The sequence below is a fragment of the Panthera tigris genome, chromosome B2, assembly GCF_018350195.1.
Source record: "Panthera tigris isolate Pti1 chromosome B2, P.tigris_Pti1_mat1.1, whole genome shotgun sequence".
NCBI classification, from domain to species: Eukaryota; Metazoa; Chordata; class Mammalia; order Carnivora; family Felidae; genus Panthera; species Panthera tigris.
The window spans coordinates 20,981,322-20,998,954 of NC_056664.1; the positions used below are offsets into that span (position 1 = coordinate 20,981,322).

The 17,633-nt window shown below is 42.8% G+C and overlaps 1 protein-coding gene and 1 non-coding gene across 3 annotated transcripts in view; both read right to left on the reverse strand.

Annotated features, from left to right (window-relative positions):
• Positions 1-868: 868 nt before the first annotated feature.
• Positions 869-17,633, reverse strand: part of LOC102950216 (desmoplakin) — a 47,341-nt gene continuing 30,576 nt past the window's right edge. The window contains exons 13-24 of one of the 2 annotated variants that reach the window (XM_042985764.1): positions 16,534-16,660; positions 15,550-15,751; positions 15,056-15,282; positions 14,005-14,171; positions 13,404-13,542; positions 12,677-12,870; positions 11,459-11,621; positions 10,691-10,774; positions 10,035-10,142; positions 9,127-9,225; positions 5,797-8,091; positions 869-4,803 (exon numbers count right to left, since the gene is read on the reverse strand). In XM_042985764.1, the coding sequence (XP_042841698.1) occupies positions 1,555-4,803; positions 5,797-8,091; positions 9,127-9,225; positions 10,035-10,142; positions 10,691-10,774; positions 11,459-11,621; positions 12,677-12,870; positions 13,404-13,542; positions 14,005-14,171; positions 15,056-15,282; positions 15,550-15,751; positions 16,534-16,660 (7,054 nt within the window). In that variant the 3' untranslated portion in view covers positions 869-1,554. The remainder of the gene's footprint in view (positions 4,804-5,796; positions 8,092-9,126; positions 9,226-10,034; positions 10,143-10,690; positions 10,775-11,458; positions 11,622-12,676; positions 12,871-13,403; positions 13,543-14,004; positions 14,172-15,055; positions 15,283-15,549; positions 15,752-16,533; positions 16,661-17,633) is intronic. The other variant, XM_042985765.1, reaches the window with a different exon arrangement.
• Positions 10,534-10,640, reverse strand: LOC122238902. Its single transcript, XR_006218051.1, has one exon. It is a non-coding gene; the product is annotated as a U6 spliceosomal RNA (small nuclear RNA).

A 17,633-nucleotide genomic window follows, 5' to 3' on the forward strand; every position in this document is an offset into this window, starting at 1 on the left:
GCAAGGAGAAGGAGGTGAGACAAGGAAGGAAGGAATGCTGTTATCATCCGAAGTATCAAAAGCCCCAACAATTTAAGTATTATCTTAAATATGATCTTTTTTGCTCTTCACAATTAACATTTCATTTGTTTTCCTATTTTCTAATCTGTACTGTACTTGATTATATTAATACATATTGCTGATATATGAAAGTTCTTCCACTGATTGCTTTATAGGTGTCTTCTGTCCCCATCCAGACTGCAAATGTCTTGAAGTCGTATGTACTGAATATCAGTGTATTGAATCCTCATAGTATCTAGCCTAATACTAGACATAATAGGTATTCAGTAAGGTCATATTGATTTAATAACAAGTGTTTGAATTTCAAAAGTTTCTCTTTGATACAAAGAATAGGTTTTATCTCATTGTCCTTCAACAGAGAGCCAAAAACCCTTCAGGACTCATTTTTATAGATTCAAGGACAACTCATACGTCTGAGGGGACAAAATGAAGCACCATATATTTTGAGAATACCCAAAATAGAATCTTAAGCACTTCATTTTTTTTCTAATGGTATTATGGTGACTTTTGCCCATGCTACTTAGAATTCACTGTCCAGGATAAACAAGAACTGGGTATTGACATGTGGCCTGGCCTCTTTACATGGGCTTCTTTCCAAGAGCTCTGCCTGGTACATAACAGGCACTTGAGAATGTTGAAAAAAACTACAAAAGACCAACTTCTAACAAGAATTCAGAACTAAGATAGTTTTTTTTTTAATGGTCATCCTTAATAGGCACTTAGTAAACAGAAGGTTTTAGACATATTAACAGAAAGATGCTGATAAATGCCTCGTATGTATAAACATATAAAATCAAAACACAGAAACTTCAAAAGTCTAAAAGTTTATTGCCAGAATCGCAAACTTCATAAAGACACCTTTTTAAAGTACATAGTAAATGACAAGCAAAATAAACAGAAAACTTTGACCAAAGAAAAGCAAAGATTGCTGCTATCACGCACATATAGTCAAATTAATGCCGAACCAAACAAGTGCATTGAAGAGTATATAGGTTACACGATCCACAATCTAAAACTAAAGGAGACTCATTCCAAAATGTTTGGGTTTGGGGCGGAGTATTCTGGGGAGAATGGGATGGGTAATTTTCTCCTAATACAGAAAATGGAAATATTTAGATGAAAAACAGACTGAAGTCTAGAATATCAATGATCAACTTAATTTCATCTCCAAGAACAGAAATCTGTATTATAGGCCAAAAGAAGTACAAGAACCAATCAAAAAAACTAAACACAGAAGGAACGAACTCTAGATTCAATTTGTGCTATCCTTACAACTGATTACCATTTCAGACACACTACATCCAGTGTATTAGATATGTTAGATGAGCTGAGAAGATAAAAAGCCAGAACAGTATTTGATTTCAACCAAGGTTATATCTTCTTAATCATTGAAACTCTATCACTATACTGCAAGCACTAGGTTTTCTTTTGTTAGTATTTAGTAAAGTGAAAATTCACATAAGTAAAGCCAAGGAAGTAGCAACTAACTGATTACTAGTGCCCAATAGAGCTACTGCTAAAGGAGTAGGAGTAAGAGTAGGAAGAATTCCCTGTTGCATCAAAGCTTCCTCTCCGGGACCCACTTCGGGAACCAGAGCGAGAGCCGGAGCGGGAGCCGGAGCGGGAGCCAGAGCGGGAGCCAGAGCGGGAGCCTGGGGCAGAAGACATGTTGTAAGGGCTAGGCAAGCCCTTGGAAGAAACAGAGGCGGCCTCCAGAAGGCGTAGGCCAGTGATATCTTCCACCATGGAGCGATTCATGGCATCCTTATAGGATATTTTTAATTTGGTTTTGGGGCAGGTCAGGATTTTGGCATAGCTGCTGGTGTCTTGCAGCCTCTGAGCTGCTCGGCCGTCGATGAATCCTTTCCTGATGGCTTCTTCCGTGCTTATCCTCCCATGCACTTCTGGGTCAACAAGGCCTCCAGTGAGGTATTGGAACTCTAGAAAGCGCTGACCTGCCTCATAGGGGAGCCATTTTTCTTTTACCGCCTCTGCTGCTGACATCTTCTTCTTTCCCTTCACACCTTCGAAGCCAATGAAGGCTTTCTGAGCGGGCTTCAGCCTGGTGGCCATATCTTGGTCAATCAGGCCCTGGGAGACTGCATCCTGAAGTGAGAGCTTCTGACCACTGGTTGGGTGGATGATGCCACCCGTGCAAGCCTGAGCTTCCAGAAGCCTCTGACCAGTGATGCTATCGACAATGCCCCGCTCTATTCCCTCTGTAATGGAGATCTTCTCTAGGTTTTCTGTGTCAAAGATGGCTGCAATGGGGCTTGATTCTTCCAGGGGGTCAGACAGAGAGCTGCTCCTGATGGTTATGTTCCTGACACTGGATATGGTAGAAATCTTACTTACTGACTCATGTCGGCTGTTGCTGAAAACATCGTCACTGATGCCACCACCTATGCCGCTGCTGTTGCCCACGCCATTTTTCAAGGAGATCATATCAGCAAACTGAGTGAGGCTGAGGCTGCCAGATCGGTACTGATCAAAGAACTTCCTGTCAATGAGGCCCTTGTCAATAGCCTCTTGAATATCATACTGACTGCCTGTCTTCCTGTCTACCAGGACCACCCTGGTGGAGCCGTCAGATCCAGTGATGGTTATTTCTTCCCACTCGCACTCCTGCTCACACAGTTCTCTGAAGGTTTCATAATCTATAAGGCCCTTCTTGTAGGCCTCCTGAACAGACATCTCCTTGTTGGTCTCTGGGTCAACGATGACCACTCTGCGCTTCCTGAGGGTATTCTTTTGTGATGTCTGCACCTCTTTCTTCTTTTCTTTCAGGGGCAGAAGACAGAGCCCTGTTTCTTCATCCTTGATGCATCTTTCTTTTAGCTGAAGATAGGTAAGATTTTCTTCTGTGTTGGGGTCAAAGAATCCTTTTGTATCGTCACTTGGATCAGAGAGAATCTCACTGAGCTCCTCATTAAAGTAGCCCCTCTTGTACGCCATGTCAACTGGCAGGCGATGGCTCTCCTTCGGGTCGATGATCCCCCCGGTTGCAATCTGGGCTTCCAATAAACGAATGCCATGGCCCTTTTCAATGAGTTCCTTGTTCATGGCTTGGAACAAAGAGATGATGTTTCCCGTTTCAGGATCATTATACCCGGTGACAGCTCGTTCTGCAGACAGGAGCTTCTCTTTGAACTCAATACCCACCAGGCCTCTTTTGTAGGCTTCTTCCACCGGTAGCCTCAAGTTGCTAACAGGATCCACTATAAAGCCAGTAGCTGCTTGGGCTTCCAGCAACTCCAGGGCAGTACCAGGTCGGACCAAGCCAATTTTCATGGCCTCATAAATGCCAAGCTTCTGTTTCGTGGTCTCATTGTATATGCCCGCTATGCAACTTGAACCCTGAAGGAAGTCTTTAATTCTTTCGCCAACCTCATCATAAGAAATCTGACCTGATTCCAGTTCATTTACAGTGGATGGTCTCAATATACCAGAATCCACCAGCTCAGAGACGGTCACCTGTTGTCTGATTCCTTGGAAGGACATACTTCTCTTCTGCACTGACAACAGGAGCAGACCAGTGTGTGGTTCGATCCTGCACCGTTCTCTCAGCTGCATGTAACTGACCTTCTTTTTGGTGACTGGATCCACAAAGTTCTTCTGACTATCTCGGGGATCATTCAGGGACCGATACAAATCCCTGTCAATCAGCCCACGGGCCAAGGCTACGTCTTTCGGCAAAAAGACGCTATTCACGGGGTCCACCACACCCCCTGAAGCAATCTGGGCTTCCAGCAGGCGCATTCCGGTTTCTCTATCAATCAGATTTTTCTTGATGGCTTCGGAAACAGATACGGTCTTGCCTGAAAACGGATCATCGAAACCAGTGATAGCTTTCTCTGCTGTGTATATCTGTTGACGGTCATCAAAGTCAATGAGGTCCCGAGCGATCGCGTTGTCAACGGTCAGCTTCTCATTCCTATGGGGATCAATTATACCGCCTGTAGCTGCCTGGGCTTCCAGGAGCATGACTGTGGATTCCGGGGTGATTAATTTCTTTCTTTTGGCCTCTACCAGAGAGTACTTTTCCTTAGGGGAAGCAGATGCTCCAGCGATAGCCCCTGCACCCCGAAGGAAAGGCTGGATTTCAGAAGCAACTTCTTCCACGGACTTTTTCCCCTTCAGCAGTTTGTCCAAGGTTGTTTTGTCAATTAGCTGGCACTCATAGAGCTGCATGGCCGTTACCTTCTTCCTCAGTCCATCGAACACCAGCTTTGAGGAGTCAACCGTCCACTCGTATTCTGTCTGGGTCTCCCGATGGGACCCATAGGGGCGCTGCTTGAGTTTGTCGATTTCCCTCTGAAGTCGGGAGCGCTCTGTTTCCAGCTGTGACTGCGTCTCCCTGGTGGAGTCCTCCAACTTGCGCCTGTACCGCTCCTCAATCCTCTTGATCTCTGCCTGGAGTCTTTCGATCTCACTCCTAAGGCTGTTCTTCTCTCTCTCACTCTTCTCTCTTTCCGACTCGATCTTCCTAATCGTCTCTTCCTTGCGGGAGTACTGGGTTTTCCACTGATTGAGGTCATTCTGGATTTGCTGTTTCTCACACTCGAGGCGTTGTTTCACCCTGCTTTCCGCATCCAGCGTTGCTTTCGCGCGAGTGAGCTCATCCTCCAGCCTCTGCAGCCTGCTCTTGTCTTGTTCCAGAACTTTGATTTTCACTAGAAGGCTCTCTCTTTCCTGCACCACCTGAGTGCACTGGTTCTTTGATTCCTGAATCCGATTAGATGCCTAGAATTTAAAAAGAAAGAAATGGGAAGAAATAACGTTTTGATCGTATCATAGGGTTATAATTCCTCTTTTCCTACACTTAAAAAATAAAACTTAGTTTGAACTTCCTCTATTTTCCCTGGATATACTGCTATTTTGTTATCTTATAAATTATGAAAAAAAAATTCTGTAGAGGTATGTTGCCACTTTGATAAATGGCATCATACTTACTTTTTTTTTTTTAGAAGGAACTAGGAGAAGTTATATACCAGTCTTACTCTTAACAGAAATAATGGTTTGAAAAAATATGGGGAATTTTGTCCCAGGTTATCACACCTGCTATACCTACATCTCCCCTCTTACAGCTATACTAACATGTTTAATAAAACAAAATAAATCTATGGGCATATACACACCCTACACCCAGCCCCACACAAATATTGTCTATAGAAGTCAAACGTATTAGAACTTAAAGAAGGTATTTTTAAACTAGGGGTTAAAAGAAAAGCCTAGCAAAAACAAACACATCAGGGTCGTGATCAAAAGAGAACAGATCATGCATGCAGAAAAGCCATGTAAGCAAGCAAGAAAAAGTGATTTCAAAATTGCATAGACAATACCTTTACCATGGCTTTTATTTAGGAAAATTTGAACGAAAAAAATGCAGGTCATAGCTCGCTAAGTAAGAGCTATCTTGTAGAAAACAGACTGGAATAGTCAGAGGACAAGCTCTCAGGTGTTAAACCTGATGGTGTGCTAAAGTTTGGAAAGCACGGCCAAACAGAGGTGACACACAGATTGGTATTGATGCGGGAACAGGACAGAAGGGCAAAGAGGGCAAATTGCTTTCAAGCAGTGGCCTGGGTTATGACAGCTAGTAGTACAGCAATAAGGAGAAAAGTTAGACTTTCTGTAAGCAGCCATCCCAGTTAGCAGGAGCACAGCTGAGATGAGATGAAAATGGAGGGAATTATTTGAAGGACAGGGAAGCTGTGATCAAATATTTGTGAATACCTCTAAAGCCTGCTTTTGGAATTTCTCAATTTCCTGTCTCAAATTTTCCCTCTCTCTCTGTAAATCATTAATCAGCCCCTGCAGTTCCAGGGTCCGGTTGTTGCTGATCTGCAGCTGGCTCCTGAGTTCAGAGATGGTTGCATTTCTATCGCTATCCGCCTCGCTCCGGCTCCTCCTGAGGTCGTCGTATTCCAGCCTCAGGTTCCGAAGCTCCTCCTCCAACATCAAGTGCTCCTTGGTCAGGTTCTCCGTGAGAGACTGCAGCCTCTCGATTTCTATCTTGCTTTCATTCAAGCTCCTGCTTTTATCCTCTATCGCCTTCTGGAAATGCTCGTTCCTCAGGTGAGCCTGTTTGACATTCTCTTGTTCCTGCAGCAACTGGCGTCTCAGGGCCTCGACCTCCACGGAGAGCCTTCTCAGCTCTTCCTGGGTCCTCTGCTTGTCCCTCAGGTGGCCGTCCAACACGTCCCTCTGCTGCCGGAGGTCGTCCTCGCTCCGTTTCTTAACGATGGATGCTTGCTCCAGCTGCTGGGTCAGGCTGGTGATTTTTAGCGCCTGCTCCTTCAGAGACCTCCTCATGCCTTCCAGCTCCTCCTCCAGCTTCTTCCTCTGCAAGGAGTCTTCCGAGGCGGTCCTCCTCAGCCGATTCAGCTCCTCCTCCACCTTCTGCTTCTGCAGCTGCAGGCCCTTCAGAGAACTCTGGAATCTCGCGATGTCCTGGTCCTTCACAGCCCTCTCCTGGGACACCCGCTCGTAGTCGATCCTCAGGCGCGTGAGCTCTTGCTCCTGAACTTTCAGCTTGCTTATCGTCTCCGTCGCACTATTATTTGCTTTCTGCAGATCATACTGGGCCCTCTGTAATTTAGCGTTCTCTTCTTCCAGGCGTTTCCGTTCACTGGTTTCCGTTTCTATCAGTTGTTTTAACCTCTCGATCTCCTTGTTTTTATCCTGGATGGTCTTGGCGGCATCATCGAGCGACTGCTTGTATCTCAGGCTCTCTTCCGTCCGCATCTGAGTGACCTGCCTCAGCTCAATCTCCAGCTGCTGTTTCCTCTGCGACACCTCCGAGCCCGTGGCCTTTTGCTGTTGGACGTCTTCTTCGACCCTCCTGAGGTTCTCGGTGGTCTGGGCTAACGTGCTCTTCAGTCGCTTTACTTCCTCGGATAGGCTGCGGTTTTCTCTGGTGAGGCTGTCGATCTGGGCTCGGTAGCCACTGGTGTCCTCTTCCTTCTGCATGGTGAGCTGGTGGATGGTGGTCTTGGTGATGTTGATCTCAGTCTCGAACTGGTTTTTTAAGCTGATGATTTCCTCGTCGTAATTGTTCCTTACCTTAGCCAGTTCATTTTCATATTCCCAGCGGCGCTTGGCCTCCTCCTGAAACTCAGCTTTGAGTCTCTCAATCTCCTTGTTTTTGTCCTGAATGGTCTTTGCAGCCTCTTCCAGGGACTGTTTGTGCCGAGCATTGTCCTCAGAGCGCTGCTGGATGACCTGCTTAAGCTCCATCTCCAGATGCTGCTTCTTCTGCATCATCTCGGAGCCACAGGCTTTTTGCTGCAGGGCATCTTCTTCGGCCCGCCTTCGCTGCTCGGTGGTCTGCAGAATGCTGTCGTTGAGCCTGACGATCTCGTCCTTCAGATCTCGATTTTCCCTCGAGAGCCTATCAAGCTGGTTTCGGAGATTTTTGGAATCGTCCTCTTTTTGCATGGATATCTCCTTGATGGTGGTCTTCGTGATGTTAATCTCTGTTTCATACTTGTTCCTTAAATTACTCATCTCCTCATTATAGTGGTTTCTTACCTTTGCCAGCTCACTTTCATATTCTCTCTTCCGGGCGCCCTCCTCCTGCAGCAGAACCCTCAACCTTTCTATCTCGTACTCCTTCTCTTTGATGGCTTTCTCAGACTCCATTTTCTGCCAGCCAAGGCTCTCCTTTTCACACTGCCTTGCCTTCTGCAGCTGGTCATAGTCATTCTTCTGTTGGTCAAACCTGTCTTCCACGGCCTTCCGTCTTCGCTTCTCGTCCTCGATCTCGTAGGTCAGCCTGGTGATCTTCTCGTTGAGTTCTTTTATTTGGCCGTAGCACTTGTCCAGGTTTTGCTTGGCCGACTTGCCGTCCAGCTCTGCCTGCCTCTTCAGCTCCTCCAGGCTCACAAGCTTGGCTTTGAACTGGGAACATTCTGCCTGGTACTTCTGCAGGTTCTGGTCCAGGAATTTGTTCTTATTGCAGTTTTCAGAGTTGGCATCTCGGGCCAGTCTGAGCTCCTCTTCCAAAACTTCAATCTTGGTGTTTTTCAGCTGCGGAAGTGAAATCAGAAATTAGGATGAAAGGAAAACCTCTCACGTCCTAAAAAAAGAAACAGTCTTTTCCCCCCTCCCAGACCATTGTGTGTTCTCGCGTCTCTTCCCACACCTGCACATGTGCACACGCACACCACACACATAAGCACACATAGAAAGAGTGACACAGAGCAAAAGCTACTGGACAAAACCCCACGAAATCTGTATTCTCGTCGTAATTCTTCCATCAACTGCCTGAATGATCTTAGCAAATAATACAGCGTCTTTGAGGTTCCCCTGCCTCATGTGTAAATGAGGTGATTTCTTCCAAGATCAAAAGCTTAAGATTTCATAAGTTACGTTTCCTTTATTTCAAGGTATTAAATTTCCATACAAACTCAATGCATGTATTGGAAATGATGAGTAAACAATCAGATGTTTTCAATGTTGATAAAAACATCAAAATTTGATAAAGCAAATCTGTATGTTGATAAAAAAAATCCAAATCCAGCCAGTCCAGGATGTTCTCTTCCTTAATTTAAAAAACACATGGGGCACCTGGGTGGCCCAGTTGGTTAAGCGTCTGACTTCGGCTCAGGTCATGATCTCATAGTTAGCATTGGGCTCTGTGCTGACAGCTGGGAGCCTGAAGCCTGTTTCAGATTCTATCTGTCTGTCTGTCTGTCTGTCTCTCTCTCTGCCCCTCCCCCACTCATGCTCTGTGTCTCTCTCCCAAATATAAATAAACATAAAAAAAAAAGAGAGAGAAAACACACACCAACAAAAAAAGCAAAATCCTTGACCAAACAGTAAATGAAATTAGTGGGGTTTTTTTGGTAAGGTAAAGCAGCTAGAATTTTGTAAATATCACCTAACTCCATTCAGAGCAGTGTCCTGAAGCACAGAACTAACCCCTGACTTTTGAACAAATTCTACAACAGTGAGTATATACCAGGGAGTATGTCCAGATCCATGTTCTAATGAGGCAGTAATAATAAGGCTCTATTCCATTTTCTTTTCCAATGCTCCAAGGAAATAAATTAAGTAAATTACCTTCAGGTCTTCCAAACTCTTCAGCATCTCACTTAAGAACCTATAATAGTCTCCAGACCTTGTAAGTAGTTCTATGTATCGAGCATGCATATCTGCGGCCTTGCAAAAAAGGGGTGAAAGAAAAAAAGAAAAAAACAATTATTGCATTAAAAAAATGTCCCATGCAAGCTGACCAATTTTGTTTCCTAAATCAATGAAATAGTGAAATTATAATTTAAGAGTGAATTCCTGGGGTGCCTGGGTGGCTCAGTTGGTTAAGTGTCTGATTCTTGATTTCAGCTCAGGTCACGATCTCATGGTTTGGGAGTTTGAGCCCTGCATTGGTCTCTGCACTGACAGTGTGGAACCTGCTTAGGATTCTCTCTCCCTCTCCCTCTCTGCCCCTCCCCTGCTCACATACTCTCTCTCAAAAACAAATAAACACTTAAAAATTAACACAAATAAAGAGTGAACTCCCTTCCTTCATGTGTGCTAATTCCAAAATCTGGAAGCACCACAAAAGGCTAACAACATTGTATCCTATCCTTATCCCTCTAGAGTGTTTCCCCTAAACCATCTGATGGGTGATGTTCTCTGTCATCTTTGGGAAGAAGTTGTCTTTTAAAAATCGACTAGACATCTTCTACTTGTTAACAGCTTCCCTCACTAAACCCAGAATTTAAGTGCAGTTTCTACCAAGATCCTACTATATAAACAACAGATCCAGACTTCCACTAACCGCCTCCTAAAATCACTCCAGTATTGATGACTCCTACTAAAGGAGCATAACCTGCTATTAAACCCTTTGGGAGTGGAGACCCTATATAACAAGGGGTGAATTCAGGGTCTGCAGGGAAGACAGGAAGAAGGCAGGGACAGTGGAGGTGCAGGAGGGGCTGGCTCTAAGAAATACGTAACGATGTACATACCTCTTGCAGAATCACCCCAGAGGGAGACTGAACCAGGGTTCTCTTGATGGGTATGTTCAGTAGGGTTTCCAATCCTGAGGTGTATGATGCCAGCTGGAGTTCATAATCCTACAGAATAAAAGGTTTAAGACAAATATACTCAATGAACTTCACAGAGTCACTGACAGCTACAATTTCATGGTTCTGAATCATCAAGCTGTGTTTCTCATGACCAACCTCAAAGGCATTGATAGTGTCCAAGTCACTAACATGACATTATTAAACCAAGGAGTGCATCTTTATATGCTATAGGAAGATGTTTACCCATATTACCAGTCTAAAGAATGAAGACCAGGCACTTCACTGATATTGCCAATGTGAAATGAACTCAAGTAAATGGATAACAAACTTTTCACGGTATGTTCAGGAGAGAACATATAAAAGCCACAATTGCTATCCTCAAGCAGTTTTTACTCTTTCGAGTAAATCAGAAAATAATGCAGTTAATAATATATACTTTTAAAATATGGAACACTTCACAAATTTGCACGTCATTTTTACACAAGAGCCATGCTAATATTCTCTGTATCACTCCAGTTTTAGTAGGTGTGCTGCCAAAGCAAGCACTTACCATTATTCTTGATGAGATGACAACATTCTTTGAGAAACGAACATACCTTAATCGAATTTGCACAAAGTTCGGCGATTTTCTGTACTTCCTCTGATTTGTCTCGCTTGCCACAGATTTCATTGTGCAAGTTCTAGACAAAAAGTAAAATATTTATAAGCGTTGAAGTATATAAATGTTTTTAAATAAATGCTATTTCACTGCTGAACAACTGGTTTTCCACAGATTATGACTACGTGCAGTGAACTCGTATTCTCACAGGTCAGCCTTAGAAGATGAGCATGTTTTTCCTTCAGGAGAGTAAGCAAGATCTTCGACTTCTTACTCTCTAAGAGGAATCTTTCAAATCTGTACACTTTTCTGATCCTATCACCTCAATTTATAAAGATACTTTACTACAATGTTACATTATTTCTTTTACAATTGATTTCCACGATGATTTCCTTTCAATATCTCAACTGTTTTTCCACTGGGCCTTATGCAAGCATTCACCAAATGGACTAGTAATATCAAACACCACTTCAGGGTATTGGGTGACTCAGTCAGATAAACATCCGATTGTTGATTTCAGCTCAGGTCATGATCTCACGGTTCATGTCAGTCTTTGCACTGACAGCATGAAGCCTGCTTGGGATTCTCTCTCCCTCTCTGTCTCTGCCTCTTCCCTGCTCACGTTCTCACTCTCTCTCAGTAAATAAACATTTAAAACAGTCTTTAAAAAAATATATCATTTCAAACCTAGACACTGCTATGAAAACTAGAGGAAAATACAGTGCACCCTCAATGTTATCTAAGGAAGTGACAAACTGGCTTGTACCTTCTGCTCATTCAAAAATCGCAGGACTGTGTTGGAATCACCAAACTTCATGGATTCTAAGGAATCCTGACGGCGTTTGGCATCATAGAGCCACTTGCAGAAGGCCTGATAGTTATCACGGTAATTCCTCAGTTGCTTGATTTGTTTCTCCAGGTCCCATAATCTGCAGAAGATAGATATGATAAAATCAGAAAAGCAGTGCTACTGGTCCTGAGAGTATTTAACAGAGTTATCATATGACCCAGTCATTCCACCTGCTGTGTGCTCAAGAGAATTGAAAACATGCCTCCCTACAAAAAGTTATACATGAATTTTCATAGTGACATTTTTCATGATAGCCAAAAATCATGAATGAATGAAAGTAAAAAAATAAAATAAAATAAAATAAAATAAAATAAAATGTAGTAAGTATAGCTATATGATAGAATATTATTCAGTCATAAAAAGGAATGAAGTACTAAAACAAGCTACACCAAGGATGAACCCTGAAAACATTATGCTGAGTGGAAAAAACAGTCACAAAGGAGCACATGATATATGATCCCTTCATGCAAAATGTCTGGAATAGACAAATCTACAGAGACAGAGGAAAGATTGGTGGTTGTTTAGGGCTGGAGGATTGGGAGGTAATGGGAAATTAGTGATAATGGGTACGGGGCTCTTTTTTTAGCATAAAGAAAATGTTCTAGACATAGATTGCGGTGATGGTTACATAATTTTAAATATAATAAAATCCATTGGATTATACACTTTCAATGGGCAAATTGTATGACATAGGAATTAGTTATCAATAAAGGTAAAAGCACTGTTAGTAAATGAACTACTTGCAAAAGTGAAGAGACTTTTTAAACCCTCATTTGGAAGAAGGCATTTCTTTTGTAGAAGATTTAATTTTCTTAAATTTCAAAAGAACACTCACTCAAAACATCTACTCCTTCCAACAATCCTAGCAAGAGTTTATAGGGCCCAAAAGGGCCTGATCAATGGCTTCCACTATTTCCCTAAGAGCCTGGAGAGTACCTGGTATGGGTTGGTTCAAGCTTGGGTACCTGCTTCCCTCATTTGCGACAAAGCTGACTCCAGACAGTCCATGAACAGAGCGCCTCTTACGCCTAACTTACACAGCAAATCAAACCACTGCTTTTAGAGTGACAAATTCAAGTGACGCTATCTTGGAACAACCAAATGGGAAGAAAGTAGGGAAGGAAGTTGGCACACCTGTAGTCTATCTGTTTGTCTATTTTTTGCCAGCGGTCTGTCAGCTGTGTGACTTTGTCACTGAACTTGCCCAGATCCAGGTCATAAAGTGGATATTGTTGTGAGGTCTGGGAGTGGATCTGCTGGGCTTTCTGGAGCTCTGTCTTCATAGTGGCCAACAATGACTTCTTCAAGTTCAAGTCATTTTTGATTTTCTGTCATGAGAGAAAGAAAGAGTACAAATCAATCTCTTGGAATATTTGTATCTTTAAGTGATAATCAAGCCAGAAAAATATATTCGCTGATTACATTTCCCATTATTTATGTCAATAAATAGCTCCTTACTTATTAAGCTACCCCCTTAATAAAGGATTCAGTGTGTATATTTGTTTGAGAAATGCTAAATACCATACTCTATTCCATTCCTGAATAATTATAGTACATATGAATATATTAAAGAAGAAAAATCCTATAGTGAAGAAACCAGTTCAATTATGTTTAACTCTGCATTCCTCAAACAAATCTCACCACAAATTATATCCACACATAGTTCCTAATAGTACGCTCTAGAAAGCAGTGTGCTAGAGATAACGACAGATATCAACCATGTGTGGCTGGTGAAATCCAGTAATCCTCAAACTCATGAAAACTTAGTGAAGCCTTGGATTTGGGTACTGAGTAGTCCTGCATGATTTCCCATAATACTGTTTATAACAGTGGTTATAAACTGAATAGAACTTTCAGTTACCTTCAGTCCGCAGCGGTAAGCTTCCACTTTATCCAGATCCAGGCACACGGTTTCCTCTTCAGTGAGTCTGGCTTCGTAAACCTTTAACATGTCTTCTGTCTGCAGGATAGCTTGGAGTAGAGCTCTTACTGTGCATAAGCTGTAAAGAGCAAAGGAGGCAAATAATATTGCCAGTGACGTAATTAGCCTTTGAACATTTGGCTCTTGCCACTATTAATTAAAGAAGCCGATAAAAATTTATTTTGCCTATTTCTAAGCTGCAGGAGCCATAAACTCCTATATCATCTTTCCCCCCTATCTCATCTTTCAGACAGCCATTCTGCATTAATTGAAGAAGAATTCTAAGTCCTGACTCTTACAGCATATATCTCAGCTGTAAAACACGTTAGGTTTCACAACAGTGGAATTAACATCTCAAAATTACTATCTCAAAAGCACAGTATCTACAAAAGTACTATCTCAAAATTACTATCTCAAAAGTCTGCAATGAACAGAAAAAACTGTAAGGCAAGACTGTAGTAAGTCAGGCATACAGAGCAAATGAAGTCTGACAAAGCTTGAGAAAAGCAAAACATCTGTGATAAATGTTAGGGGCGTTTACCTATTTAAGTAGCCATCTGTAACGCCATTGATATTTTCCAGTTTCTGAAACAGTCCAAATACTTCATTCTGTAAATAGCAGTATTTTTCTGAACCTCTGAAGTTAGCGAGCATATCTTTAAGCTGGTTGAGAACTTCAGCGATTGCCTGGGAATCATTCTGCACACTCTGTCAAAAAAGAAGAAAAGCTCTTGATTGAACTGTGTGATTCTTATGATCATTTTTGTCCTGAAGAAGTCCACTAAATGGAAAAGACTCAAGAGATAGAGTTGACATTCCATTTCCTTCTTTGAGGAGGCCTTATCAGCACTGTGTAAACATGGCCCTCTTACTCAGAATATATTATCTTAGATATCCCAATGCAGTGCGCAGGCATGGCGGAGCAGGAAAGATCACAGGGCTGGGAGTTGACTATACTTGGGCCGTAGTCCCAGCTCTCTCTGCAGCTTTGAGGTTTTACCTCCCCCGACCAAACAAATCTCTTCATGTCAGTTTCCTGTCTATAAACAAAAATAATTCAGGGCACCTGGGTGACTTAGTCAGCTAAGCATCCAACTCTTGGTCATAATCTCACAATTTGTGAGTTCGAGCCCCACATCGGGCTTTGCACTGACAGGATGCTTGGGATTCTCTCTCTCCACTTCTCCCCCACTCACTCACGCTCTATCTGTCTCTCTCAAAATAAACAACTAAACTGAAAAAAAAAAAAAAATCTACTTGTTTAGCCCATATCATAGGTGGTTTCAGGCAGCAACCAAATTAATGTTTATGAAAACTTTAAAAATGAACAAAGTACTATGTGGACACAAAGGAAAAACACTGGGGTCTGATTCAACAATCCACAAACCAACATGAAGGTGCTTTAATCCCCAGCCTGGTAACCTTCTACAAATTTGGAAGTAAGGGAAAGAAAAAAGGAAATCCTGCTAGAAGCCTGTTTTCTTGAAAATCAGTGCTCCTTGCCTATAAGTATTTAAACCAGGAGGGTTTTCTAATTAGCTTGCAGATAAATAATATACCCGGAATCGAACAAAATATCACCGGACGCCTACCTTCAGTTCATTTATTTTCACTGTGATGTGGTGTGTAGACCCTTGGTCTGCTAGCAGGATGTTCTTAAGGCTCATTCTGCCCTCACAGTGTTCCATCTGCCTGCGAATCTTCTGGAGTTCCATCAGCATCCATGTTTCCTGCTTGTCATGTTCTCTGTTGGTTTCAATCACTTTATTATGGTTGACATCTTGGCAGGAACCATGATGAGTGATTTCAGTTGTGGTTACTATAAAAATATGTTAGGACCACAAAAGTCAGAGAATTCCTAGCTAGAAGGGTACTTGTCCTCAAAAAGCATCTGTACTGCCTAAACTGCAGCTCCTTCTTTGATTTGAGTCTGAAAATTTGGTGTATGAGTGACTTCTGATATGTTATTTTTCAAAGTTGATTCTGAAACCATTTTCTGTTAAAGCTGTGTGTGCGGTTTCGTGCAAACTACTTTCTGTTAAAGCTGTGTGTGTGGTTGATAACAAAGAGAATAGACGCTCCAAACCTGTCTGGTGCTGGGGGTAGCCGGGGAGCTGTATGACCAGGGTCTGGTAGTGCTTCTGGGCATCTGTGAACTGGGACTGCATTTTCCGCTTGTCATCATCTCCAAACATCTCCGAGCCCTGGCTGTTTCTGATGAACTCTTGGTAGTGCAGCTCAAGGTCAGATATTGTCTTCATGTAATCTTCCTGCCGCATGGTTTTCAGCTGGAAGTAAACCAGGCAGGAGTGTTTGATTACCCCCACAGGGTGACCAAGGGGAGTGCCCAGAAACGCCCTATGCTAGAGGGGGCTTAAGGCAATCCTTGTTAAAGACCCGTTAAGATATAAAAGGTCCTGGAGAATTACGAGATTGCTCCTCAGAACCACAGCAGTGGGCTGTCAATTTATTTTTCCTACAGAATTTTATTCTTCAAAGGAAATATTACTCAGAAGTCGCAAATCTAAAGCAGATCACAGCAAAGCTGCTCTGACCGCAAAGAGAAAAGGGGGACAAAGGGGATCCCAGACTTACTCATTCTGTACCTCTCTCCTGGCCCTGTTATCCCTAGTGGAACCCCTTAAGCCGGGATTCTTCAGACCACAACTTGAAAACAACTGATCTAGAGGAAGGACTGCTTTGAGTGTTATGCCATGAATTCTGTCCCACCATTCACTTCTGTGATATCCAGTTAATAGTTTATGACCTAGCTTTCCACTGCATCAAAGGACAATAGGATCCAGGATAGTACAGGACCATGTGTCTTTTCCATGGGTACTTCTGGCTTGTCAGGTAACTTCAGTCAGTACTTCTTTTTGTACCAGAGCCAGCCGTGTGCAAATCCCTCCCATCCTACTTGGGATGAGCCTTGCAGGCAGGCTGAGCTGATCTTCAGATGAGATACGAACAGATTAGCTGCCCTGCTAAAAGGTCTGCCTGGCAGAAGTGAGCACCACAGGGGGCAGCTTGGCGCCTCCTCCAGGCAGCCTGCGTGGTCCTCAGGATGTACCTTGGCAATAGTCATGGCCCTAATTTTCTCGATGTCGATCATGCAGTAGTGCCAGGACACGAGGCTCTTCATGTTGATGTACAGCTGGTTCCACAGAGCCAAGATGGCTTCGTAGTATTGTTCGATCCTGGAAGGCACAAGGGGAAAATACACTGGAACCCGGCTTTCAAACTTCCACCCAAACAGGAAACCTGCTGTGCTCACATACTGTGTTAAAACTAAAACAAGAACCAACAGAGTAATAGTTAACATATACAGTGAATGTATACTTTCCAGACATTCATCATTTCAATGGGTCTGGACTAATTTCTTCCCCCAAAGTTCATTCTCAATGATTCACATCAGTGTAGATAATTCACTTTTGCTCAAAACACACATTTCCTTGTTACTGTGTTGTTTGTCAGCAACTTTTTAATTTACAGAGGTGTAACACCATGCAGGATGGCAGGGAGAAACCAGTGATGGAATGTGGATGGCTACTGCAGCCTGGGAGTGAGTGTGTGGGCTCATTATGCTACTCTCCCTATTCTGTGTACAGTTGAAGATTTCCATACTTAAATATGGAAAAGAATCTGCTGTGGACAATCTGTAAAATGAATGCTCTACTTGCTTGTTGATGAGCAGGTATTCCTAAGAAGGGCATTTTATTTTTGTGGCTACCTGTAAAATTATTGATTGTCTAAGAAGGGAAGAAGAACTTTGAAACAATGCTTCAAGATACATGGTAAGAATGTTTCCTCACAGACATCCAGGTCCAGGAGGCACAGAGAACTCCCATCAAAATCAATAAAAGCAGGCCAACACCAAGACATATTGTAATTAAATTTGCAAAACCCAGTGCTAAAAAATCTTAAAAGCAGCAAGACAAAAGAAGTCCTTCACTTACAAGGGAAACCTCATAATGCTAGCTGGAGATTTCTCAACAGAAACTTGACAAGCCAGAAGGGAGTGGCATGATGTATTCAAAATACTGAATAGGAAAAATCTGCAGCCAAGCATACTCTATCCAGCAAGGCTAACATTCTGAATAGAAGGAGACATAAAGAGTTTCCCAGGCAAACAAAAACTAAAGGAGTTCATGACCACTAAACCAGCCCTGC